We start from the raw sequence: 27,732 nt of genomic DNA on the forward strand, positions 1-27,732 counted from the left end.
ATGTGTGCACGACGCGGAACACCCAAGCACGTCTACTCTGACTGTGGCACTAACTTCATTGGAGCTTCAAAGATCCTGCACAAAGAATTTACAGAGTTCAAGCAAATTCTATCACCGGAGTTCTTTGTTGAAATAGGCAGGTTGGAAGTGGAATGGCACTTCAACGCCCCTGCATGGCCAAGCGCGGGTGGTTTATGGGAAGCCGCTGTCAAATCGATGAAGTACCATCTCAAGCGTGTACTAGGAGAGCAAAAACTTACTTACGAGGAGTTTTATACGTTGCTCACAAAGATCGAAGCTTGTATGTACTCTAGACCACTATTGCCCATGACTGAAGACCCGGATGAATTCTATAATTGTTTGACCCCGGGCCACTTTCTTACTGGTGGACCTATATTGTCGCTACCGCTGTCTGATTACAGTGACTCGAAGCGCATTGATATTCGAAATCGATGGCAGCTAACTGAAAATATGCTGCGACAGTTTTGGAAATGCTGGTCCAATGAGTATTTGACGCAACTACAAGCACGCAGTAAATGGAACAAACCCACTACAAACCTCAAGGTGGGCGACATTGTATTGGTCAAGGACAACAATCTGCCTCCCGGAAAATGGGGTCTCGGCCGTATTCTAGACGTTCATCCCGGTGCTGACGGTCTTGTACGAGTCACCACTGTAAAAACACAAGCTCGAATCATCAAACGACCAGTGGTCAAATTGTCGCCACTACCACTTTTGGGACCTGAAACATCTGAAGAAAAAGTAATCAACGATAGCAAGTTGGACCCTACCACTTCAGTTCCACGGAAAGAAAAAACAATACGGAAGAACTGCTTATCGATATTGTTTACTACAATTATTACAATGTCCATATTTATATCGGGCGCAAATTAAGTAACCAACAACGAAAGAGGTTTAAAAATAACTTTATTACGACCAGAGTTACAGCTAATACAGTAATTACTTAATCTCATCAATGGTTCATCTTATATACTAATTTATTGCTAACGTAGTACATAGAGAAACATAGTCTGAGATCACGTACGTCCTAGATTATTATAAATGCTAAAAGGGCAATTACAATAATTAATAAACTAAATATTCACTTGTTAGCAAAAGTAATATTAGGAGATTGGGGTTCCTTAACTCCTCCCTCCCCCGGAGAGAAATTATCCGAAGGTGTCGCAGACGGTTTCGGAGAATTTCGACAAAAATGCATTAACTGAAATTTATATGTTATAAAAATTACTATTAATATTATAAAAATAATATACACGAAAATTGTCCATATACTAATTTCTATTGTCACTATTTGAGTTGTATCATCTATTTGACAAAATTTTGCACTTTGCAACACTTCTTTCACATCACTAAAGTCCACATTTCTTAGATCCACTTTCTTTGCCTTTCTCTGGATGTACTGTTGCAGCTCAGGCATCTGAATCGAAGGCAGTTGAAGGCTGGAAACTGTAGTGTTTGTGGTAGCGGTAGCGATGACCTCGCCTATTTGTGTCTCACATTGTTGATTAGGTGTCACGATGTAAGTTCCAAGAACAGTATACTTCAGAATCTCTGCGTTACAATTTTCCGTGATGATGAGGTTCTCTTCTGAGTAAACCAACCATTGGTTATTGGTTACTTTTTGAATCTTGGTTTTTTCTATTTCGATATGGTTCTGTATGCAGCTTTTGTAGTTGTTCTTCAGCAACATTATTTGTTCAATGCAGGTCTCCGACGGGTACTGTGCAAGATTGCTCTCAGTGCAAAGAAATTTCTCATTTTCAATCTCGACACATGGGCTTACTACGGGCATGTATTTCAATCCATTCACCATCATATAAGGGTATTTGGGTATAATAGTATAGGTATTTAGAGAATGGAATATAGGAATGGGTATAACCTTGTAATAATTATATGTTTCGTTATCTATTATGGGAACTTCTAAAACAAACACTAACTTGTTGTTATTTATATATGACTTAAGTACAATATTACGTTCTAATTTTATTAGGTTACCTTTATTGACTGGATATATTGTTCTAGCATGTTTGGCAATTACTGCTAACGTATTATATAACTCTGTACTATTTATTATGGATTGGTGTAATGTATTTAATTTGCTAAAGGCTATGGCCGTTTCGATCTCTTGTATGTTTTCATAACAAGTTCGAAAGTTACTTAAAATTTGATACATCGTATTTAAAATATGGAAAAGTTTGTTAAACCTAAGCTCATGTTCAACAATTTTTCCCATTTCATCCGTATGTAAAGCCAAGTTTTTAATATTTTGATTTATTATTTCAGAGTCATTTACTAATTTATCAAAAGCCTTTGTCATTGACGATACCTTACGTTCTACTATATGCTCTTTATTTTGTAACTTTTGAATTTCGCTATCATATTTTATTGCATCATTTTCGTCTAAATTGCCAGATATAGCTTTTACGAATGAGCCTAATGGATTAAACAAAGCTCGTTTGTTTCTATAATGAAAAGGTAAAATATGAAAAAATCTATCTTTAGTTAACTTAGCTAAATATTCTATTTGATTTTCTATTCCTACGGTTTCATTACTTAATTTATTTTCTACAACTTTTGTTTTTAAATTACTAAAATCCCGAATGTTATCATCTATTTGTAGACCTATTGATTCTAAATCTACAGTTTTGTATATAGTCCAATAACTATTCTTCTTCACTGCTACTCCCATCTTTAACGGCGCTATCCCCGGATTCTGACCGAGGTTTTGAAGGTCCAGCGTGGATGCTGCCACCACTAGTACCAGAAGTACCAGGCACGACCTGTGGAGGACGTTTTACATTTTTTATCGCTACTCTTGTTATCCTTTTCTTTAACTCTACGGGCACTATATTATGTTTAATGTCACCAATTACTTTCGCTTTTTCATAACGCGGTTTTTCTTTAGCTTTCCTTACTCTAGTATCTTTCATAAAAATACAATCGCCAGTCTTAAGGGCTGGTGTCGCTTCACTACCTTTTTTGTTTATTACTTTTATTTTATTTGATTCTAATTTTTCTGTTACTAATTCATAAAGTTTTTTAAGACGCTTTCTATGATCTAACAGTAGTTTTTGGGTTAGATTTTTTTCTCTATCTATGTTAAACACATTATCTGAATAAGTGTGACCAAATAGTAATTCGAAAGGAGTAAAATCTGTTGCTGAGTGTATGGTATTGTTATAAGCCATAATAGCATAAGTCATAACGGATGCTGCATCTAAATCGCTTTTATCATATTTAGCTAAGCGATAAATCTCGATAATAGTCGAATGAAACCTTTCTACTATTGCCATTGAACTGGGATTATTAGGAGTCCCTATATGAAGTTCAATTTTATATAAGCTCATCATTTCTTTAATTAATGCGTTATTAAATTCTGTGCCAGAGTCACAACTGATTTTCCTAGGCAATCCATACATACTAAAATATTTAATTAATCCTCTAACTATTTTCGGTGTGCTTCTATTCGGTACCTCTATGGCTTGTGCTAGCTTACTAAATGCATCAACTATCGTTAAATAATATTTCCCTTCAATATACAATAAATCCATAAAAGCTTCCTGGAAAGGACTATCATGCATTTGTGTTAACTGAATGTAGGGTTTGATTGGTTTCCTGTCATATTTCATTCGCTTGCACGTTTCACAAGCGTTTATGATTGCAGTTACTGTCTCTTTCATATTTGACCACCAATAATGTCTTTTAAGTTTAGTTAAGGTTTCTCGAATACCTCTATGGCAAGTTTTTCCCTCGTGATATTTTAATATAACTTCCCTTTGATCTTCTTCAGATTCTGTCAAATTTACTACTCTTTCTGTACACTCTGTTAACTTAACTGAATCCTTTTTGAATAACTTAATTACCATATTTGAAAAAGATTTCCTAAAGGTTGGATGCTCGAAATATATAAAATATTTATATTTTGGATCTATATATTCTTTCAAAAAGTTTTTAACTAAATTATCATTATTTATCGGTAAGTGAACTTCTAAAATTTTTTGTTTATTCTTAGAAATATCTTTAACGAGTAATTTATTTTTGAGCCATGAATTTACTAAAATCTGTTTTGCTTTAGTATCGATAGCTTTGTTTAAAATAGGAATACCTTCGTGTTCTCTATTTGAAACCGAATTTGCAGTGATTCCATCATCAGAATCCGAAAGTTCTATCGTTTCTAATGGAGTTTCATCATCTTCCCATTCTCTTTCTAACATTTTCTGTATTCGTGCCCGTCTATCTCCTACATTTACAAATATTGAATCTAAATCATCGTCAATTGCATTAATTTTGATCCTAGATAAAGCGTCTGCATTAGTGTTTTGAGGTCCTTTCTTATATTTAACTTCATAATCATACTCTTCTAACCTAAGTCGCCAACGCGTGAGCTTACTATTGGGTTCTTTTAATGAATACAGCCATGCTAGTGGTCTATGGTCTGTAAATATAGTAAATTTGTTGCCATACAAATACGGTCTGAAGTGTTTAACAGCCCATATTATTGCTAACAACTCTTTCTCTATAGTGCTATATTTAACTTCTGTGTCACTCAAAGTTCTACTAGCATATGCTACAGGCTTATCTGAACCTACTGATCCTTGTGACAATACAGCTCCGATTGCAAAATTTGATGCATCAGTAGTTAAAATAAAAGTTTTACTAAAATCAGGGAATTTTTTCAAAAAAAAATCAAAATCAAAATCAAATTTATTTGCAAAAATACTGTGATAAATGGTGTTACAATAAGTATAGTTACAAGTATCTTGGCCTGTCAGTGGCATGCAAATATTAAATAGAATTGAGTTTATTAAGTGATGTACAAGAAAAGTCCAAACAAAATGATGAAATATGTTATATGGTAGGAAAATATAGTTGACATAAAGTCAGATGTCAAAATTAAAAATAATATAAATGTCACAATAAATGGATGAATTGAATAATTAATAGATATTCTGCTATTGTTAATAAAGCTAAATAATAATTAATAAAAAAAAAAAAAAATTGTAATTGAAATAAATTGATTGTAATTGAAATAAATTAAATATAATTGAGTAAATTGTCATTTAGATAATCCAATAGTGTATAATAGCATTTATTTATTAATAATTCATTTAATTGTAACAAAGGTGCATTTGTTAAAAGCTTTTTACATGTCTCAAAACATTCTTTATATTCTTCATTAATAATAATTTTACGACCTTTCTTTAAACAGGCTGTTAATGGTCTAGTTATTTTAGCAAAGTCTTTGATAAATTTCCTGTAATAGCCGATAAGTCCTAAAAAGCTTTTAATTTGAGTGACTGTTTCTGGAAGGGGATACCTAAGAACTGCATCTATCTTATCATTATTCGGTTTCAGACCCTCACTCGTAATAGTATGCCCTAAGTATAGTACTTCTTTTCTAAGGAAATGTGACTTGTCTAATTGTATCTTTAAGTTTGTTTGACGAAAACGGTCAAAAACTGCTCGAAGCTTCTGTATGTGTTCTGGTAAGCTTTTTGAGAAAATGATGACGTCATCAAGGTACACCAGGCAATGTAAGCCTTGGAGACCTCGTAAGACATTATCCATTGCCCGCTGAAAGGTGGCAGGTGCTGTCTTTAACCCAAATGGCATTCTGTTAAATTCGTAATGCCCTGAAGGTGTACTAAACGCGGTTTTAGCCCTATCCTGCTCTTGGACTTCTATTTGATGGTACCCGCCGGCTAAATCGAGGGTTGTGAAGTAGGTACTCTTACCTAACATGTCAAATAAGTCGTTAATGTTGGGCAATGGGTATTTGTCATCAACTGTAATCTCATTGAGTCGTCTATAGTCAACTACCATCCTCCATTTTTGTTGGCCAGATGCATCTATTTTTTTTGGCACCAAATGTACAGGAGCACTCCAGGGAGAATGTGATTCCTGGATTATATTATCCCTTAACATTTTTTCAACTTGTTTCCTAATTTCTTTTGTTTGAGTAGGGGGTAACCTATGTGCTTTAATATTTATCGGGTCTTCATTCTTAGTTCTAATACAATGCTTAACCTGATTTGTGAAGGTTAAAGGAATATTTTCACAATAAAAGATGTCTTTGTATTCCCTACAAAGTTTTTCGATTAATCTACGTTCTTCTACATTCATGTGGTCTAACTGTAATTTTTCTAGATTATTCGTAAGTAAGTTTTCTATATCTATCTTATTTTCTGTATAATTAACGCTAATAGATAGGTTTTGTAAATAAGGTTCGACTTTAAAAGGCCCTGTAACTACTAAATTCCTATTTTGATTACTGTAATTCTGAATAACGGTTGTTGCATAACCTTTATTACACGTAACTAATGCAGCGGGCATTCGAATCCCTTCTGTAAACTGCTTAAAATCTAATACAGCTTCCCCGTCCAATAGGTTGACCGGAAGTTTTACCCTAACTTCACTACGAGGGGGTAAATTGTATACCTCTCTCATAGGCGGTGAATATATTATAGGAATATCAGTATTTTTTAAATGTAACACCTGATTTTCCATATTAATTTTTGCGTGTAATTGTTTAAGCAAATTGCTGCCTATTAGCCCATCATACCTATCGTCAACACTATAAACATAAAACTTATGGAATTCTTGACTACGAAAAGTAATCGGTAATGGAATAGTTGCTGTTTCATTATGAACGCTCGATGCGTGAGTGCTAACAACTTCGAAAGGTTCATATTGTAAACGATTTTTAAAATATTTATTCGCAATATACGGGCTTATAAAAGACCTTACCGTAAAACGGGGTGAATAGAAACAATTTTCAACTTTGTCCTAAAAATTTGTAGCGAATAACTTGTTATTTTTATTGTCAGGTTGTTTTATATCATGTCCGGCGCCATGAAGAAAGAGTTAAAACCATATTTGTCCAAAAATATGCATAGTTTTACGATATTTCATTAAAAAAATGGTCAATTTCTATTCACCCAGCGATAGGGGTGAATCGAAACGACCAACAAAAATGGAGGATGGTAGTTGACTATAGACGACTCAATGAGATTACAGTTGATGACAAATACCCATTGCCCAACATTAACGACTTATTTGACATGTTAGGTAAGAGTACCTACTTCACAACCCTCGATTTAGCCGGCGGGTACCATCAAATAGAAGTCCAAGAGCAGGATAGGGCTAAAACCGCGTTTAGTACACCTTCAGGGCATTACGAATTTAACAGAATGCCATTTGGGTTAAAGACAGCACCTGCCACCTTTCAGCGGGCAATGGATAATGTCTTACGAGGTCTCCAAGGCTTACATTGCCTGGTGTACCTTGATGACGTCATCATTTTCTCAAAAAGCTTACCAGAACACATACAGAAGCTTCGAGCAGTTTTTGACCGTTTTCGTCAAACAAACTTAAAGATACAATTAGACAAGTCACATTTCCTTAGAAAAGAAGTACTATACTTAGGGCATACTATTACGAGTGAGGGTCTGAAACCGAATAATGATAAGATAGATGCAGTTCTTAGGTATCCCCTTCCAGAAACAGTCACTCAAATTAAAAGCTTTTTAGGACTTATCGGCTATTACAGGAAATTTATCAAAGACTTTGCTAAAATAACTAGACCATTAACAGCCTGTTTAAAGAAAGGTCGTAAAATTATTATTAATGAAGAATATAAAGAATGTTTTGAGACATGTAAAAAGCTTTTAACAAATGCACCTTTGTTACAATTCCCTGATTTTAGTAAAACTTTTATTTTAACTACTGATGCATCAAATTTTGCAATCGGAGCTGTATTGTCACAAGGATCAGTAGGTTCAGATAAGCCTGTAGCATATGCTAGTAGAACTTTGAGTGACACAGAAGTTAAATATAGCACTATAGAGAAAGAGTTGTTAGCAATAATATGGGCTGTTAAACACTTCAGACCGTATTTGTATGGCAACAAATTTACTATATTTACAGACCATAGACCACTAGCATGGCTGTATTCATTAAAAGAACCCAATAGTAAGCTCACGCGTTGGCGACTTAGGTTAGAAGAGTATGATTATGAAGTTAAATATAAGAAAGGACCTCAAAACACTAATGCAGACGCTTTATCTAGGATCAAAATTAATGCAATTGACGATGATTTAGATTCAATATTTGTAAATGTAGGAGATAGACGGGCACGAATACAGAAAATGTTAGAAAGAGAATGGGAAGATGATGAAACTCCATTAGAAACGATAGAACTTTCGGATTCTGATGATGGAATCACTGCAAATTCGGTTTCAAATAGAGAACACGAAGGTATTCCTATTTTAAACAAAGCTATCGATACTAAAGCAAAACAGATTTTAGTAAATTCATGGCTCAAAAATAAATTACTCGTTAAAGATATTTCTAAGAATAAACAAAAAATTTTAGAAGTTCACTTACCGATAAATAATGATAATTTAGTTAAAAACTTTTTGAAAGAATATATAGATCCAAAATATAAATATTTTATATATTTCGAGCATCCAACCTTTAGGAAATCTTTTTCAAATATGGTAATTAAGTTATTCAAAAAGGATTCAGTTAAGTTAACAGAGTGTACAGAAAGAGTAGTAAATTTGACAGAATCTGAAGAAGATCAAAGGGAAGTTATATTAAAATATCACGAGGGAAAAACTTGCCATAGAGGTATTCGAGAAACCTTAACTAAACTTAAAAGACATTATTGGTGGTCAAATATGAAAGAGACAGTAACTGCAATCATAAACGCTTGTGAAACGTGCAAGCGAATGAAATATGACAGGAAACCAATCAAACCCTACATTCAGTTAACACAAATGCATGATAGTCCTTTCCAGGAAGCTTTTATGGATTTATTGTATATTGAAGGGAAATATTATTTAACGATAGTTGATGCATTTAGTAAGCTAGCACAAGCCATAGAGGTACCGAATAGAAGCACACCGAAAATAGTTAGAGGATTAATTAAATATTTTAGTATGTATGGATTGCCTAGGAAAATCAGTTGTGACTCTGGCACAGAATTTAATAACGCATTAATTAAAGAAATGATGAGCTTATATAAAATTGAACTTCATATAGGGACTCCTAATAATCCCAGTTCAATGGCAATAGTAGAAAGGTTTCATTCGACTATTATCGAGATTTATCGCTTAGCTAAATATGATAAAAGCGATTTAGATGCAGCATCCGTTATGACTTATGCTATTATGGCTTATAACAATACCATACACTCAGCAACAGATTTTACTCCTTTCGAATTACTATTTGGTCACACTTATTCAGATAATGTGTTTAACATAGATAGAGAAAAAAATCTAACCCAAAAACTACTGTTAGATCATAGAAAGCGTCTTAAAAAACTTTATGAATTAGTAACAGAAAAATTAGAATCAAATAAAATAAAAGTAATAAACAAAAAAGGTAGTGAAGCGACACCAGCCCTTAAGACTGGCGATTGTATTTTTATGAAAGATACTAGAGTAAGGAAAGCTAAAGAAAAACCGCGTTATGAAAAAGCGAAAGTAATTGGTGACATTAAACATAATATAGTGCCCGTAGAGTTAAAGAAAAGGATAACAAGAGTAGCGATAAAAAATGTAAAACGTCCTCCACAGGTCGTGCCTGGTACTTCTGGTACTAGTGGTGGCAGCATCCACGCTGGACCTTCAAAACCTCGGTCAGAATCCGGGGATAGCGCCGTTAAAGATGGGAGTAGCAGTGAAGAAGAATAGTTATTGGACTATATACAAAACTGTAGATTTAGAATCAATAGGTCTACAAATAGATGATAACATTCGGGATTTTAGTAATTTAAAAACAAAAGTTGTAGAAAATAAATTAAGTAATGAAACCGTAGGAATAGAAAATCAAATAGAATATTTAGCTAAGTTAACTAAAGATAGATTTTTTCATATTTTACCTTTTCATTATAGAAACAAACGAGCTTTGTTTAATCCATTAGGCTCATTCGTAAAAGCTATATCTGGCAATTTAGACGAAAATGATGCAATAAAATATGATAGCGAAATTCAAAAGTTACAAAATAAAGAGCATATAGTAGAACGTAAGGTATCGTCAATGACAAAGGCTTTTGATAAATTAGTAAATGACTCTGAAATAATAAATCAAAATATTAAAAACTTGGCTTTACATACGGATGAAATGGGAAAAATTGTTGAACATGAGCTTAGGTTTAACAAACTTTTCCATATTTTAAATACGATGTATCAAATTTTAAGTAACTTTCGAACTTGTTATGAAAACATACAAGAGATCGAAACGGCCATAGCCTTTAGCAAATTAAATACATTACACCAATCCATAATAAATAGTACAGAGTTATATAATACGTTAGCAGTAATTGCCAAACATGCTAGAACAATATATCCAGTCAATAAAGGTAACCTAATAAAATTAGAACGTAATATTGTACTTAAGTCATATATAAATAACAACAAGTTAGTGTTTGTTTTAGAAGTTCCCATAATAGATAACGAAACATATAATTATTACAAGGTTATACCCATTCCTATATTCCATTCTCTAAATACCTATACTATTATACCCAAATACCCTTATATGATGGTGAATGGATTGAAATACATGCCCGTAGTAAGCCCATGTGTCGAGATTGAAAATGAGAAATTTCTTTGCACTGAGAGCAATCTTGCACAGTACCCGTCGGAGACCTGCATTGAACAAATAATGTTGCTGAAGAACAACTACAAAAGCTGCATACAGAACCATATCGAAATAGAAAAAACCAAGATTCAAAAAGTAACCAATAACCAATGGTTGGTTTACTCAGAAGAGAACCTCATCATCACGGAAAATTGTAACGCAGAGATTCTGAAGTATACTGTTCTTGGAACTTACATCGTGACACCTAATCAACAATGTGAGACACAAATAGGCGAGGTCATCGCTACCGCTACCACAAACACTACAGTTTCCAGCCTTCAACTGCCTTCGATTCAGATGCCTGAGCTGCAACAGTACATCCAGAGAAAGGCAAAGAAAGTGGATCTAAGAAATGTGGACTTTAGTGATGTGAAAGAAGTGTTGCAAAGTGCAAAATTTTGTCAAATAGATGATACAACTCAAATAGTGACAATAGAAATTAGTATATGGACAATTTTCGTGTATATTATTTTTATAATATTAATAGTAATTTTTATAACATATAAATTTCAGTTAATGCATTTTTGTCGAAATTCTCCGAAACCGTCTGCGACACCTTCGGATAATTTCTCTCCGGGGGAGGGAGGAGTTAAGGAACCCCAATCTCCTAATATTACTTTTGCTAACAAGTGAATATTTAGTTTATTAATTATTGTAATTGCCCTTTTAGCATTTATAATAATCTAGGACGTACGTGATCTCAGACTATGTTTCTCTATGTACTACGTTAGCAATAAATTAGTATATAAGATGAACCATTGATGAGATTAAGTAATTACTGTATTAGCTGTAACTCTGGTCGTAATAAAGTTATTTTTAAACCTCTTTCGTTGTTGGTTACTTAATTTGCGCCCGATATAAATATGGACATTGTAATAATTGTAGTAAACAATATCGATAAGCAGTTCTTCCGTATTGTTTTTTCTTTCCGTGGAACTGAAGTGGTAGGGTCCAACTTGCTATCGTTGATTACTTTTTCTTCAGATGTTTCAGGTCCCAAAAGTGGTAGTGGCGACAATTTGACCACTGGTCGTTTGATGATTCGAGCTTGTGTTTTTACAGTGGTGACTCGTACAAGACCGTCAGCACCGGGATGAACGTCTAGAATACGGCCGAGACCCCATTTTCCGGGAGGCAGATTGTTGTCCTTGACCAATACAATGTCGCCCACCTTGAGGTTTGTAGTGGGTTTGTTCCATTTACTGCGTGCTTGTAGTTGCGTCAAATACTCATTGGACCAGCATTTCCAAAACTGTCGCAGCATATTTTCAGTTAGCTGCCATCGATTTCGAATATCAATGCGCTTCGAGTCACTGTAATCAGACAGCGGTAGCGACAATATAGGTCCACCAGTAAGAAAGTGGCCCGGGGTCAAACAATTATAGAATTCATCCGGGTCTTCAGTCATGGGCAATAGTGGTCTAGAGTACATACAAGCTTCGATCTTTGTGAGCAACGTATAAAACTCCTCGTAAGTAAGTTTTTGCTCTCCTAGTACACGCTTGAGATGGTACTTCATCGATTTGACAGCGGCTTCCCATAAACCACCCGCGCTTGGCCATGCAGGGGCGTTGAAGTGCCATTCCACTTCCAACCTGCCTATTTCAACAAAGAACTCCGGTGATAGAATTTGCTTGAACTCTGTAAATTCTTTGTGCAGGATCTTTGAAGCTCCAATGAAGTTAGTGCCACAGTCAGAGTAGACGTGCTTGGGTGTTCCGCGTCGTGCACACATTCTTTGAAAAGCAGCAAGAAAATTTTCTGTGCTGAGGTCCGAGACGAGCTCGATGTGTAGGTACCGCTTTAGTAGCCATACAAACAAAGATAGCTATGTATCCTTTGGAAGTTTTGACTCCTCGTCCCTTATTGATCTTGACCTGTACGTGACCGGTAAAATCAACCCCAGTATGTAAGAAGGGTCGCGACGGTGTAGTCCTTTGGTACGGTAAGTCACCCATTAGTTGAAAATTTTGAGCTGGCTTATGACGATGACATCGGACACAGTGACGTAGTCTCGCTTTCACTATTCTGTTACCGCCGACAATCCAATATCGCTGTCTAATATAAGATAGAGTTAGTCGTGCGCCTCCATGAAGTGTTACGTGGTGCGCCTGCTCGATAAGTAATTCTGTAAACCGTCCACCTTTTGCCAGGATAACAGGATTTCTCATTGTGGATGGGAGGTTTGAGTTATTAAGTCGCCCACCGACACGAATAATTCCATTCTCATCTTAATAAGGATTAAGCTTGTAAATTGAGCTTTTTTGTGAAACTGGTTCCTTTTTCAATAAATGCTTGTATTCTTGCTCAAACTCTGTTTGCTGAACGTATTTAATAATTACGTTGTTAGCCGTGGTCAGTTCGTTCGAAGTTAAATAAGCGGTGTTGAATTTCTTATTGTGGCGCGCATTTGTGCTGAATCGCAGTATCCAAGCGACGACTCGTGTTACCCGATACAATGAACTATTTCTTTGTAATAATTCATTTAGTAAATTATGTTCATTTTGTGTACCTAGGATTGACATCGTTGCAGCTTCGACGTTTGTCGCAAACAAGCTTACGTGGTTCTTCAGCTTATCTTGTAAATGTAAAGTTTGCAGAAACCCAGGGCCTTGCCACCAAAGATTGAAACTGCGTAATTTAGTGAGAGATATTCCTCGGGAGGCGCAGTGCAGACTGCGCCTCCCGAGGAATATTAATTATTATTAAGGATTCTGTTCCGATTTCACGTACATCCAGTTTTCAGGCGGAATACTTGTTATGATCTTAGTGACCCTGTTGGCAACGTACTTTCCCCATCTGGAGACGTCTCCCTGCAACCACGCTAATACCACTTGGGAATCGCACCAAGTCTGTATAGTTAGCTCGTGGCCTTCATACGCTTCCTTTACCTTTTCAAATAGTTGTGAGAGTAGTAGTGCGCCGCAGAGTTCTAACCTAGGCAGTGTAGTTTTCTGCGCTAAAGGAGCAATCCTAGTCTTCGCGGCGAGTAAAGTTATAACAGGCGAACCGCACTGCTTTATAGTACAGCTATAAATTACACACGAATAGGCTTTTTCGCTAGCATCACAAAAACCCAGAAGATGTATGTTGTCCTGTGTACCGCCTAGCCATCGGTTAAGTTTCAAGTTCTTCACCTCAGGGATATCGCCTTTCAATTTTAACCATTCTTCTTGAATGTCGCTTGGTAGATGTTCGTCCCATCCAAACTTACCTAACCAGATTCTTTGAACCATAACTTTTAAACTCTCGCGTTGCATGTTTAATGTATAATAGAATACGGGAATTAACGCGAACACGCCGTGGTCCCAGGCAGACTGCCTGGGACCACGGCGAGTGCAACCTGCGCCGAAACGTTAGGCATTTTAAGGTAAAATGCGTGTTCGCGTTAATTCCCGTATTCTATTATACATCAGATTCTTTGAAATAATAATTTTGCTGTTACAGTTATGGGAGATAACCATCCCAATGGGTCATATAACTTCGAAATTTGAGACAAAAGGCTTCTTTTAGTCAGTGCTTTGTTCTTGATTTCCATATCCCAGTTGAATGTAAACGTGTCATCTTTAGGGTTCCACCCAAGGCCAAGTGTCTTCGTCAACTCATCGTGTTTAAAATCAAAGCTATCTTTGCTGGAGATTTGCTCTGTAGATAAGTTCTCAAGTAAAGCGGGGTGATTGGCCGACCATTTACGTAGGTTCATACCACCACCCTTTAGTAACTTTATAAGATGCCCTTGAAGATTTTTGGCTTCAAGAATAGAGTTTTGACCACTAACCAGATCATCTACATACATCTCCTTTTGCAACACGATAGACGCTTCTGGATATTTGTGACCGTCGTCTATGGCTAGTTGCTTTAACGTTCTCATGGCTAGCCATGGAGCGCACTTCATCCCGTATGTTACGGTGCATAATTGGTATTCTTGTAACCTTTCAGTGGATGTATCACGCCATATTATTTTTTGCAAACCTTGTTGTTCTTCTGCGAGCTCGATACAGCGATACATCTTTTCTATATCTGCAGTATAGGCATATCTGTATGACCTCCATTTTAGAATTAGAGCCTGGATATCTTTCTGTAGATTGGGACCCTTTTCCTGCAGTTGGTTGAGACTGTACCCGCTTGTAGATTTTTGTGAGGCATTAAATACAACTCTCAATTTAGTTGTAGCGGAGTGTTCACGTAACACACCATGATGCGGTAAATAGTTTTCCGGTGTTGTAGCTGATATTCGAAGCGCTGGTTTCATATGATGTAAGTCATTATATTCCTTTATGAAACTCCGCTACATCAACGCTAATGCATTATTTTTCTCGAGACGCTTTTCTAATTGCAGGAATTGTGAGATGGCAATTGACCTTGACTTGCCCATCTTCTGTTCGTAGTTAGGAAGAAGAGGCATTTTTACGATATACTTCCCGTCGGCATTTCTTTTAGTTGTTGTCTGGTAGAATTCCTCACACCATTCTTCTTTAGAGGCATCCTTTGCCGCGGGTAGAACATCTTCCGTCTCCCAGAATTTCTTCATTTCGTCAAGATCAAACAATGTTACGAGACAGTTAAACGTTTCCAACTTGCCGCATAATATCCAGCCTAGATGTGTTTGCTGCGCTGTGGGAGTCCGAGAATCTCCTTTTAGAACGCCTTCCAGTATGACCTGGGAATAGATATCTGCCCCAAGCAGTAAATCTACGTTTCGTGACAAATTGAAGTCAGGGTCAGCCAATTGCAAGCCCTGTATATGCGGCCAGTTACCTTTTTCGAATGATTTTTGTGGTAAGTTGTTTGTAATTTTTGTAATAATGAGAGCGTTTGTCTGAAAAGTGAAATCCGTGCAGTACGATTTGCATTCTAACAGAATTTGCCCTTTACAATCACCTAAAACAGTTCCTACACCGGAAATTGTCGCATTCAATTGTTTTCTAGGAAGTTTGAGTCTTTGCGCCGCGTTTTCTGTTATGAGATTAACTTGCGATCCTTGGTCTAACAACGCCCGCAAAGATATATAATCTCCAGTAAATGATTTTACTCGAATTTCTACTGTAGTTAGCAACACTTCCATCGCGTTGCTGTTTGACAAATGGTTAGTGCTATGCTGACCAGTGCTAGTCCCGGGTTCATAATCTCTTGACTGAGGTCGTTGCCCGAATGTTTTATAAGTAGGTTTCGGATGGAATTTCCGTGTTGTGTAATGCAATAACGTATGATGTCGTTTATTGCACTCTCGGCAAGTTTTGTCTGACATGCATTCGACCTCGTTATGTTTATACAAGCAATTTTTACACACCTGTAATTTCCTTATTGTGTCATTTCTATTGCGAGTATTCATGTCAACGAACTGGGGACACTGCATAAGTACGTGCTGGCCGTTACATAACAAACATTTACCGAATGAAGTATGATATATTCCCGAATGTACGTCTCTTTTGCTATTATCAAATGGCTGTTTAGTAAAACTGGGCTTTATCTTGTTGCCAAATGCTGGTTTCGGTTGGTGTTGATACCCTTTTGATGCTTCAAGTGCCATGAATTTATTCTCCAGAAAGGCAAGAAATTCTTGTAACGACGGTACGTCCTTTGGATTTTGCAATTCCCGTGTATACTCCGTATAAGACGTAGAGTCTAATTTCTGTGCCATCAAGTAGACAACAATCGGATCCCAGCTTGATGTATCAAGGCCGATGTTTTGGAGACCATTCATGCATTCGTTGATGACATCGTGCATTTTCTTCAGGATAGTTCCATTACACTGCTGAATAGCTGGTAACTGCATCAATGTATTCATCAAGTTCGTAAATTGTAACCTTTTATTGTCATATCTTTGAGTTAGAATATCCCAGCAGGCTTCATAGTTCTCAGCGCTGACTAGGTGTTGTACTAATCTTTCAGGTTCTCCTTTCAGCTTAGACTTGAGATGCTGCATTTTCTGCGACTTGGTTATCATCGTATTGTTGTGTATAGTTTCCAAAAACATATCCTTGAAAGATATCCAATGGCTGTAGTTGCCACTGAATTCGGGCAAGTTTATCCTCGGGGCAGAATGCTGGAAGTGCGCGTTAGCCCATAGTTTTGAGTTAAGGGATCTCTTCATAACGTCGTACTGACGTTCCTTGCTGCAAAACATTTCAGTGTATACTTCGTTGGAACCTTTCAGAAGAGACTCTAACTCCCAATGTAATTTCTCAACAAGATCCCATTTGCTTTTAAGGTCACTTAGACAGTCCTCTAATTCCCATTTTTCTACAATATTATCTATATCAATCTTCGACATTGCCCGTTCCAAAGCCTTCAAATGACATTCTTGACGATCCAATAGTTTCTTAGTCTTCGTATCAGTTCCCTGTGGATGGGGAATGATAACATCTTCCTGTTTTCCTTCACACGCCAATAGACGCTGTAGTATATCTAGCCTCGTAGCTTCATATAGATGCTTAGTCCGTTCATAGATATTGTCAGTAAAATACTGAATATTCTTATCCTTGTTTTCAACGAGTATCAGGTGCCTGTTAGTAAAATCTAGCCAAAGATTTTCTAACGAAATCAATTTCTTGGTTAAGTAGTCATTAGTTTTCCGAGTCACACTGTCCTTTTTATAGTTAGTACAAAGGTTTTTGATAGATTCGAAAACTTGAGTTTGTGCCGTAATATCTGCCATTTTTGAGGAACCTAATACGATATAGTCACTCTAAAAACGAACAAGCTACAACAAACAAAATAGTATGTATGAGTGTAGTCTGTAGGTACCGAACCGCTCGCAGTTCACGTTAAAGTTCGGACCATTTAATTATAGTTGTACTTACAGTAGTAGTAGTCTGTCAGTACTATAGCACATATTTTCTGGACGTAGTTATCCGTGCTAGGTTCTCGTTGGAGTTTCAGTGAAACTGTTTCTGCTACAATATGCGCGCCTTCTCAACTTGTCTGGTGAGATCCGCTTGTGGAAGGCCAGTCAAGCCGATTCGCTTGAGTAACAAGAAACAAACACTTACCCCAAACCGTAGAATGCTCGAAGGACCATAAAATGTGTGGGCCAGTTAGCTTCACACACTTGCACTAATAGTAAAGTAGAGTAGAGTTAAGTTAAGTTTAGGAGCACTAATAGAAAGATAGCCACAAAGTTAAAAACTGTATATTAAGTTAAAGTTAAAGAGTAAAGTTACAATAAATAACGGTAGCTAGTCTTCCCTTGATAGTTTTCACTGCGTAAAGTTAAGAGGTACTCGCTAATTATTACATAATTTCTCATTAATATAGACGGTATTGCACAATATTAAGTGGTTGCACGTACGCAGGTTGTTACTGCGTCTGGCGTAAATGCTGAGTAGGCGTATGAGCTGGGTCGGCGTATGAGCTGAGTCAGCGTATGTACGGTCATCAACCCGTACAGTACGTTTGGCTGATATCTAGAGTGTTCATGAGGAACTTTAAACAAACCTGTCGGCGACCCTCTCCATCATTGATGAAATAGCAGAAAGTACCTATTACTTCTGTAATTCGATTCCTTAGATCTCTTCCTTTTTATGTTTACTTTGGAGGACATGGATATTATCCACTGCTTCTTTCTTTCTGTCGATAATTCTCAAAAGTGCTTAAAAACGGCAGTTCTTTTTTCTTCGGTTATTTCTGCACATTTGTAGGGACAGTTTCTATTTAAGCAAGGATTCGTTTTCATTTCTCTTTCTTTAACAATTGTACCATCTTCCTTCATATATCAATCGCCCTTTGATCTAGCATCCTTTCTTACCTTTTTTTTATTTATTTTCTTCTTTTTCAATCCTGCATCTCCTACTTTACCATCTTTTGTGCTTATATTTCTTTTCTTCGAAGGAAAATCTTGATCACTCGACGATTCATCTGTTTCTTTCCATGACGTGAATCCCAGACAAAATCTTCATCTTCACTCAAAAAATCGACATAGCTTTTTTTCAACACTGTACGTTTGTTTTTCTTCTGTTTTTGATAATTATCCACTGCTTGATTAAGTATTTCTTCGTTGTTATCTGCATTATCATCTTCTAAGGACTTTCTTAATACGAGGGTGCGTTTTTAAGTCCGCGGAATGGCGGGGATGGAGGGAGGTGAGGGTTCTAATTTAGGTTTTACCGTGCTCAGTGACTAATCATCTATACTAATCTATACTAATATTATAAAGCCGAAGAGTTTGTTTGTTTGTTTGAACGCACTAATCTCAGGAACTACCGGTCCGATTTGAAAAATTCTTTCAGTGTTATTTATCGAGGAAGGTTATAGGCTATATATCATCACGCTACGACCAATAGAAGCAGAGTACCAGTAAAAAATGTTACAAAAACGGGGAAAATTTTGACTCATTCTCTCTTATGTGACGCAAGCGAAGTTGCGCGGGTCAGCTAGTTAGTATATATACCGAGTATTATCATAATTAGGTCACTAGTATTTGAAATATCGTCGATCAAGCAACTGAATCCGGAAGAAATTGTGAAGTATGGAGAAAATGGAGTTCCGCTCCGTTACAAAGTTCCTTACCAAGCAAGAACAAAGTGCTCAACCATATTGAAAGAGGTGTCATAAGTTTACTAAGACTCTTGTTCAGGAAAAACGATGGTATACAAGTGGCACAGCCTCTTTAAGCAAGGCAAGGAATCAATCGAAGACGATGCCCGACCTGGGCGTTCTGTAGAGGTCACTACTCCTGATCTCATCGAAAATATGGAAAAAATTATACTGGAGGTTGCACGATTAAAGAAGAAACAACTCGCAGAAATGATTGAAGTATCTGAAAAAAATATTTTTAAGGTCCTCTATAATCATTTTGTCATGACAACAGTCAGTACAAGATGGGTGCCTGGAATGCTCACACCGCCGGAAAAACAGCAGTGCGTCGAGTGTTTGTGTGCGTTTTTGAAGCAGTATAATGAAGATAAAAATGTTTTTTTGGATCTAATTCTTACTGGGGTTGAAACTTGGGTTCATTACTATGAACCTGAGTCTATACAAGACTCAATGCAGTGGCATAAAAAGGGTACACCACCGCCTAAGAAATTTAAGGTGTCGTAATCGGCGGGCAAGCTTATGCCGACAGTTTTCTGAGATACCGAAGGAATTTTATAAATAGACTACAAAGATAAAGGCGTTTCTATAACCTGGAAATACTACGCTTCAATTTTAGAGAATTTAAAAGAGGCTATCCGAGAAAAACGAAGAGGAACATTGACCAAAGGTGTGTTGCTCTTACGGGACAATGCTCCCGTTTACAAGAGTCGAGTTGCATCGGCTACTTTGCATATGGTGGGCTTCGATATCATTGATCATCTACCCTATAGCCCAGACTTAGACCCTAGCTACTACTACTCTTTCCAAAAATGAAAAAAGAGCTTCGAGGGAAGAAATTTTCTACAGATGAAGAAGTGAAGGATGCAATTTTGGCGTATTTTTCAGACAAAAACAAATAAATTTTTTTTACGGTATTCATACGTTAATTCATAGATCAGATAAATGTATTAGGGTTTATTCGTCGTTCGCGCGCGGCGTTGTTCGCACGCGTCGAGTGTGTCTCATCCTAACAAGATGACGTCGAGCAAAGTAAAGAGTACTAATTGCAATATAGTTATTTGTGAAGTTCTTGCATTTATACAGAACAAAGTGGATGTAATGGACGAAGAGAGTTTAGTGAAATTATGCACGTCTTCTTTTTCGTCAGAAGATATCGAGAGCGCGAAAGCGTTGCTTTTTGAATCTCTAACGACTAAGAAACGAAAAATAATAAGGAAAGGCGATGGGCGATCCGAGCGAAACCTTTATGATGTCATCACTGTCTTAAAAGAAGCTGATCCTGATGAAACGCCGATATTTGTTGCCAGAGAACTACAAAAACTTCCACCAGTAACGTTCGATCATATCGACGCCACTCGGTTTCTAAGAGACATTTTAGTCATTCAAAATGATTTAAAAATGCTTAAGGAGTCGTATGTCTCAATAGAACAACTCAATTAAGTAAAAAAGGATATAATTACTATGAAACAACCATTATTTCATAATAATTACGAACATAACTACCTGAATAAGAAAATAAGTGGAAGTGGTCAGGCAAATAATATTCTCGTTGAAAATGCAATATCTGACCTACCGCACAATGAGAATAATAATAAGACGCATAACAGCACGGCGGAGTTCGCGTCATTCGATGATGCTATTGAGTCTACCTTGTCGCACTCGCTTGTTAGAGGTCAACCTGTCTCGCTCGCACAGGTGGTCGAAGCAAACATCTTTCAACGCGTGGAGGCCGCGAGTCCTATAATTGTGGTTTCGAACAGCGAAACGCTAACTGCACAGAACTCAAACTCAAACAATGGCCTCAGCGCGGACGCAGGCACGTGTATCGATCAGATGGTCGCATCGACGCCGGCGCCGATTAAGAAGAAAACATTAGCGAATGTTGTTGGTTCGGAAAAAAAGTGGAGAGAGGAGAAACGGAGCGAAGAGTGGACTCTTGTACAGCGTAAAAGATACAGTAATAAATTTAATTATGTCGAAGGGAAGGCACTTACAACAGGCTGTGGAAAATTCAAAGCTGCGGATATCAACATACCACTATTTCTTAATAATGTAGACACAAATACAACAGAGAGTGACATATTGGAATATATAATGCATAAAACACAAGTCAGGGTCACTTTACAAAAAATTAACACCAAAACACCTAGGAAATATAATGCATATAAGATCAGTGTGCCAAAGCATCCTTGTTCTTACAAGAGAGTTTATGGCCAGAGGGCGTATCTATTAGGAGATTTATAGAATATAGAAACAAACCAAATAGTCATGGCGATCGGGAATCGAAACCAACCAAATAAAACAAGCTTTATAAGCTACAACTGTAGGTCAGTAATGCGATCTATTGACTGTGTTAAATTATTATGTCAAACAGCTGACTTGATAGCATTACAGGAGACATGGCTCATGCCACACGATATTCCTTTGCTTGGAGGAATAGATCGGGACTTTGCCTATACTGGTAAATCAGCTGTAGATACGTCAGCGGGTATCCTACGAGGGCGGCCGTACGGCGGAGTCGCTATTCTATGGAGGAAAAGTGTTTTTAAGTGTGTGTCGGTTGTCGAGTGCAAAAGTGTACGGCTAGCTGCTATTAAGATAGCGTTAGAAAATAGACATTTTCTAGTTTTTTCGGTGTATATGCCCACAGAGGCAATTGAGAACTTGACGGAATTTACGGACTGTTTAAGTGAGATGAGTGCCATAATAGATAGTAATAATGAAGATTCTGCCTATATGCTAGGGGACTTTAATGCACACCCGACGGCGTTATTTGGTAAGGAATTAAAATTATTTTGTTGTGAACAAAACTGGATGTGTGCGGATATTGACATTTTAGGTAGTAGTTCTGATGCATACTCATACATTAGTGATGTACATGGCTCTAGGTCATGGTTAGACCACATACTGGTAACGGAAGCAGCAAATTTGTCTGTTATTGACGTTAGAATTAAATATAACATCTCATGGTCGGACCATTTTCCTATGGAGTTAATATGTTGACAAATCATATAGAATATGTAGACTATTTAAGTACTAGGGTTAAGTCTGGCTGTCAAGTAGATGCAGCGTACTTTGATTTTAGGAAGGCCTTTGATCTGGTAGATAATGATGTGCTGTTGAATAAATTTGCGGTACTGGGATTCTCAAATTATCTGTTAAAATTTATGGCTCACTACTTAAAAGATCGAAAACAGTTCGTAAAGGCTGAAGGCTTTAAATCAGAAGAGTATTACACTCGTTCTGGTGTAAGTCAAGGTAGCACTTTAGGCCCAATGCAATTTTTAATAATGATTAATGACTTACCCAGTGTAATTTCCGAAGCAAAATGCCTTATGTTTGCCGACGATTTAAAACTATACCTTTCTGTAAAAGAGGCTAATGATTGTGTAGTCCTACAAAATGATATTGACGCGGTACTTGAGGTACTTAAATTATTCTAAATGTAAAACTATCACTTTTTCTCGATCCCGTAATCCGATTACACACATATATAATACTAGCTGACCCGCGCAACTTCGCTTGCGTCACATAAGAGAGAATGAGTCAGAATTTTCCACGTTTTTGTAACACTTTTATACTGTTACTCTGCTCTTATTGGTCGTAGCGTGATGATATAAAATATGCTTTTTTTTTCACGAAAAATATTCTTAAAGATATTTATATCTCTTAATGTAACGAAGTCGCGCTAATGCATATCCGCCATTATGACAGTTGCCATGACAACGGAATTTTGTTAATTTAATGTCATTATAATATGATTATTCGCGACTTCGTTCGCCACCTGAATTTTCCCGGGAAATGCGTCATTTTCCCGGGGTAAAAAGTAGCCTATGTCCTTTCTCGGGTATCAAAATATCTTCATACTAAATTTCATGCAAATTGGTTCAGTAGTTTAGGCGTGATTGAGTAGCAGACAGACAGACAGACAGACAGAGTTACTTTCGCATTTATAATATTAGTATGGATAGTATGGATGAGTCCTGGTAATTAACTATTTGTGTATCACATTTCAATCAACTTAGTTATTTAAAGTGAAAGAATAACAATAATGACTCCATCTCTACAAAAAATCGCATTTTAAATCATTGTGTAGGTATTGTTAGGATTTACTTATCCATAAGTAGCAATCTATCATAGAACTTAATCGATTGGTAGACCTTTCATGAGTTGTCGGAACCCTCATAAAGTTGATTCTCGGTTCATAACGATTGAAGTTAAGTCTTCAGAGTGACAGAGAGGGTTTGAGAGCAGGACAGCGAATAAGTCCGAATTTTAACGAGCTAGCTATAACAGGAACATGCCGAGCAATGAGTAATACGATACTTAAGTTATCTGTCAATTTGTTTACCTAATGTATTTGTATATTGTACTTGTGTAATAATTTGTAATATTTCGATTCAAACGAGAATCTAATCACCATTTTATTATACTTTTTTGTGCAATTAGAAGTGAGAATATAATTGAGAGTCTAAGGCCCCGTGAATTTTGCCTTTCTGTGCAAAAGATAAGTAGATAGTATAATATATTTATTAACTACAAATTCGTGTTGCTCTTCAGTGGTTTTAAAATTTTGAAATAGTGAAAGAAAAATTACAACAATACTCGTAATAGACGCCAATTCCTTTGTTGATTAGGTACAGATTAATGTATTGGGTTTATAATGTAATACTTGCAACTGGGTTTCTGGCCAGATGACTTATAATTATCATGTTTAATGTGTATGACAATATCAAGGGATGGTTTGTCCTGAGAGCAATGCAGTGCCTGGGCTATAAAAAATATCTACGATTGTTAATGTAATACTTATTAAAATAAATCCCAACAAGTCTTCTTTCACGAGTTAATTGACAAACACTGTACGGAAAATGTTATACTTACGGCAGTAATCCCCGTTTTCTGAGGTACATTTAGCGGTGGTTTATCTATTCAATAGCGCTTTTTTCAATGAGTTTTGACACTATTGAATAGATAAACTACCGCTAAATGTACCTCAGAAAACGGGGTAAGGTGAAAGATAAATTCTTATAATACTATCGTTTTGGTTTTGTGTTAGTTATATTTTATTGTATTTTGTCGGGAAGACTGTGTAGTCTATTTGAATGTTGCTGACTAATTAATCGAACAATATAGTGTGCGTTATGAAACAATCATAGCACAATTAGATATAAATAAGTTGCAGCAGATAAAAATAATTTTAAGCTATCCTAGCGATGTAACCTCAGTTATCCTGACACAATCCATTAACTTATCCTCATAAAATTAAGGGTAAAAAAGGAATGCAACAGCGCAATGTATCGTCACATGGGCCGGGCCGAAATAGTGCGCCTATATTTAGTTGAGACTCATAGGGCATTCACCCCGCACCTTCCCTTACATCACAAGAATAACATTATTTCGCGCAATACGCTATAACTATTGTAAATATAATGTATGACGGGATATGGCCCACTTATCATCATTTTCTTCAGTGCCTACTAAGACTGGGAGGGACTATATTGAGAGTAGTATCCCCGATAAATGCAACAGCTTCTAGTAGGTACTTCTAGTATAATTTAGAAAGTTTTTTTACAATCACTTATCTATACATGCAATAACTCTGTGTAGGGGTCTGTTGGTATCAGGGGTAAATAAGCTTAAATACGCTTACGCATTAAGTATTGTTCTCTTATTTTCTCAGAGTGTCATGAAGCGTTAGGAAAATGAATTACTTTTCTAATATACTTAAGTCAATATCTTTCAGCGACAGTGAAGATAGCGGAATATTTCAATCTCTTATAATAATAATTATGTCAGTGCATTGATTTAAAGTTGAAGAGTACCTACTTAAGAATGTAAGAACAGTTGGTCCCGCGCCATAAGCTGCAGAACTTTGCATTACTATACTACATAGCTACATACGAATGCGAATGTTTCCGGGGAGTGACCAGTGTGGCCGTGCAGATTCTGACCATGTTTATTCGATGTGGTCCATATGATCTAGAAGTCTAATAAGCGGCATTCAGCGGCAACACTTTGATGTACAATCAAAGTTATTTGTAAGATTAGTTTAGGTATTATTTAACGCTTCGTTTTGGAACTTAGCTTATAAAGTTTGGAATAGAAAGGCTACATCATACCTACAATTCTTTTTTACCAAAGCATAGGAATACGAAATTTCTAGAACCTAAGTTCGGTTTCCGTCAAAGGCATTACAAAATATTTTGAAACAGCTAATTTGCAGTATTAATTATTCTCAAAGCAGGAATATTTATACTGTAGCACGTATTCGATGTTAAAACTGATGAGTTTTGTTTAAATAAAAGCTAATAGGCTTTAAATATGATGTCTTTGTTGGATGTACACATTTTTATGTAGATTAAGCAAGGGTTGTAGGAATCGTAGCAAGTGGCATTCTTCGGTCTCTCTACCCCAACGGGAAAATGGTGTTATTATTGTGTGTGCGTCTTTATTAATGAACGTGTGAATTAAGTTTTGTTAGTGATAAACTTAAATTAACATAAATTTATCTCAAAACTGAGGTTGTTGACCCTCGGGAGGCTGAAATAAGATTGACAATAAATGTACTTTTCTACTATTACCATTTTAGTGCTTAGACCATTTTCTAGAAGTCAATTCCTATAATAAAATTAAAATGCATCACTGAACTGCTTGCAAGCTATTCGTTAATGCTTTTTGCTTTGATTGTCACGAAGCAAATTTTAAGAGTATTTAAGGAAACGAATTAAATGGCTATTCGCGTCAATAGATAAAAAGCAGCTTTAAGGATATTGACCCAATTACGCAAAACGTTCATTTTTCTTTTCCAAATTACACATTTAAATCCAATAAAGTATGTATAAATCGATCAATTCTGTCCCCATAGAAAGCTTACAATAAATAATGACACAATTACATGTAGACAAAGCGACGGATGTGATAAGTTTGTTCCGATGCGCGCTGGCTCTGATAAGAGACATTAGGTGGAGCAAACGAACTCATAACGAATGAACTCGCCATACATGCTGATAACCCCCTGATAATCTCCCAAATGTAACAAACTGGCAACTGTGTGAGGCGTTTCTTAATACATTTCTTAGTTATGACTCGCGCAACTTCGCTTGCGTCACATAAGAGAGAATGGGTCAAAATTTTCCCGTTTTTGTAACATTTTTTACTGTTACTCTGCTCCTATTAGTCGTAGCGTGATGATATATAGCCTATAACCTTCCTCGATAAATGGGCTATCTAACACTGAAAGAATTTTTCAAATCGGACTAGTAGTTCCTGAGATTAGCGCGTTCAAACAAACAAACAAACAAACAAACAAACAAACAAACAAACAAACAAACTCTTCAGCTTTATAATATTAGTATAGATTAATGGCGTACCGATAGAACGTGTTTTGTCAATGAAGGATTTGGGAGTTATAATGGACAGCAAATTAAATTTCCACGCCCATATACTAAGAACTTGCAAAGACGCTAATAAATGCCTTGGATTCATTATTAGAATATCATCACAATTTAAGAATATTGAAGTTATAAAGCAAATATATAATGCCTATGTTCGTAGTAAGTTAGAATATAATGCAATAGTTTGGAGTCCTAAAGAGTCACTGTACACTGTAATGTTAGAAAAAATTCAACGTAAATTTTGTAGGTTTCTGTACAAACGTCAATATGGATACTATCCCTTTCTCTATCCCTCTATGTTTGTCTCAGGAATGGTAAGTTTCGACACACTCAAACTTAGGCGAGAATCCACGCAATAAATTATTGTTTAATATTAGCTGACAAAGTAGATAGCCCTGTGGTACGGGAATCGATACACTTTTACATTCCCGATCAATATATGCGTGGTATTGGAAGACGACAGCATAAGCTCCTGAGCTATCCGCCTATGTGGCGCTCTCCACAAGCTGAGAATTGTCCCACAGCTAGAGCAATTCGATTAATTAATGAGTTTCTGAAATATTGTCCAGATGCTGATATATTTTTTGACTCTCGGAGTGTAATCTTAAAAAATATGTATATATTTCTTAATATAAAAATGTAATTTTATGTAAAAGTTCCTATCTATCATACAAGATGGTTTTTGTTTACCTATTTTATTGATTTTATTTTAGTCTAAGTTCTTGTTAATATTGTAGTAGTTTATAATTTGTTTTAGTCTAATTAGCATAGATATAAGCGAATTGGTGTATACTGTAAGCTTATGTTTTTATGAATAAATGAATTTGAATATTGACTGCCTCCGTGGCGCAGTGGTTTAGGTCGCCACGCCAATACCACTGCAACGGGAGGTCGTGGGTTCGATTCCCACACGGGACAATTATTTGTGCGATCCACAAATAATTGTTTCGGGTCTGGTTGTGCTTTGTGTCCGTTGTTTGTATGTTTGTAAAAGTCCCCGCGACACAAGAGCAATTCTTAGTGCGGGAGTTGTCTTTTTTAAAGAAAAAAAAAAAAAAAAAAATGTGATATGAATACGCTGAGACCAAAAATTAAACCTGCAAATATTATATTAAATAGAGTTATATGGGGCGAG

At 36.4% G+C, this 27,732-nt stretch overlaps 3 protein-coding genes and 1 pseudogene across 3 annotated transcripts; 2 read left to right on the forward strand and 2 right to left on the reverse strand.

Annotated features, from left to right (window-relative positions):
* Positions 1-894, forward strand: LOC142985785 (uncharacterized). Its single transcript, XM_076134030.1, has one exon. The coding sequence runs from the start codon at positions 1-3 to the stop codon at positions 892-894; it is 894 nt and encodes a 297-aa protein (XP_075990145.1).
* Positions 895-11,509: 10,615 nt separating this feature from the next.
* LOC142985786 (uncharacterized) lies at positions 11,510-12,403 on the reverse strand. Its single transcript, XM_076134031.1, has one exon. It carries the CDS (start codon positions 12,401-12,403, stop codon positions 11,510-11,512), a length of 894 nt encoding a protein of 297 aa, XP_075990146.1.
* Positions 12,404-18,045: 5,642 nt separating this feature from the next.
* LOC142985787 (uncharacterized) lies at positions 18,046-19,962 on the reverse strand (annotated as a pseudogene).
* Positions 19,963-21,471: 1,509 nt separating this feature from the next.
* LOC142985788 (uncharacterized) lies at positions 21,472-22,206 on the forward strand. Its single transcript, XM_076134033.1, has one exon. The coding sequence runs from the start codon at positions 21,472-21,474 to the stop codon at positions 22,204-22,206; it is 735 nt and encodes a 244-aa protein (XP_075990148.1).
* Positions 22,207-27,732: the final 5,526 nt, after the last annotated feature.

This window comes from Anticarsia gemmatalis, chromosome W, assembly GCF_050436995.1.
Source record: "Anticarsia gemmatalis isolate Benzon Research Colony breed Stoneville strain chromosome W, ilAntGemm2 primary, whole genome shotgun sequence".
NCBI lineage: Eukaryota > Metazoa > Arthropoda > Insecta > Lepidoptera > Erebidae > Anticarsia > Anticarsia gemmatalis.

Coding starts and splice junctions, on each gene's coding strand:
- LOC142985788 (XM_076134033.1), top strand. CDS start 21,472: ATGGCGATCGGGAATCGAAACCAACCAAATAAAACAAGCTTTATAAGC.
- LOC142985785 (XM_076134030.1), top strand. CDS start 1: ATGTGTGCACGACGCGGAACACCCAAGCACGTCTACTCTGACTGTGGC.
- LOC142985786 (XM_076134031.1), bottom strand. CDS start 12,403: ATGTGTGCACGACGCGGAACACCCAAGCACGTCTACTCTGACTGTGGC.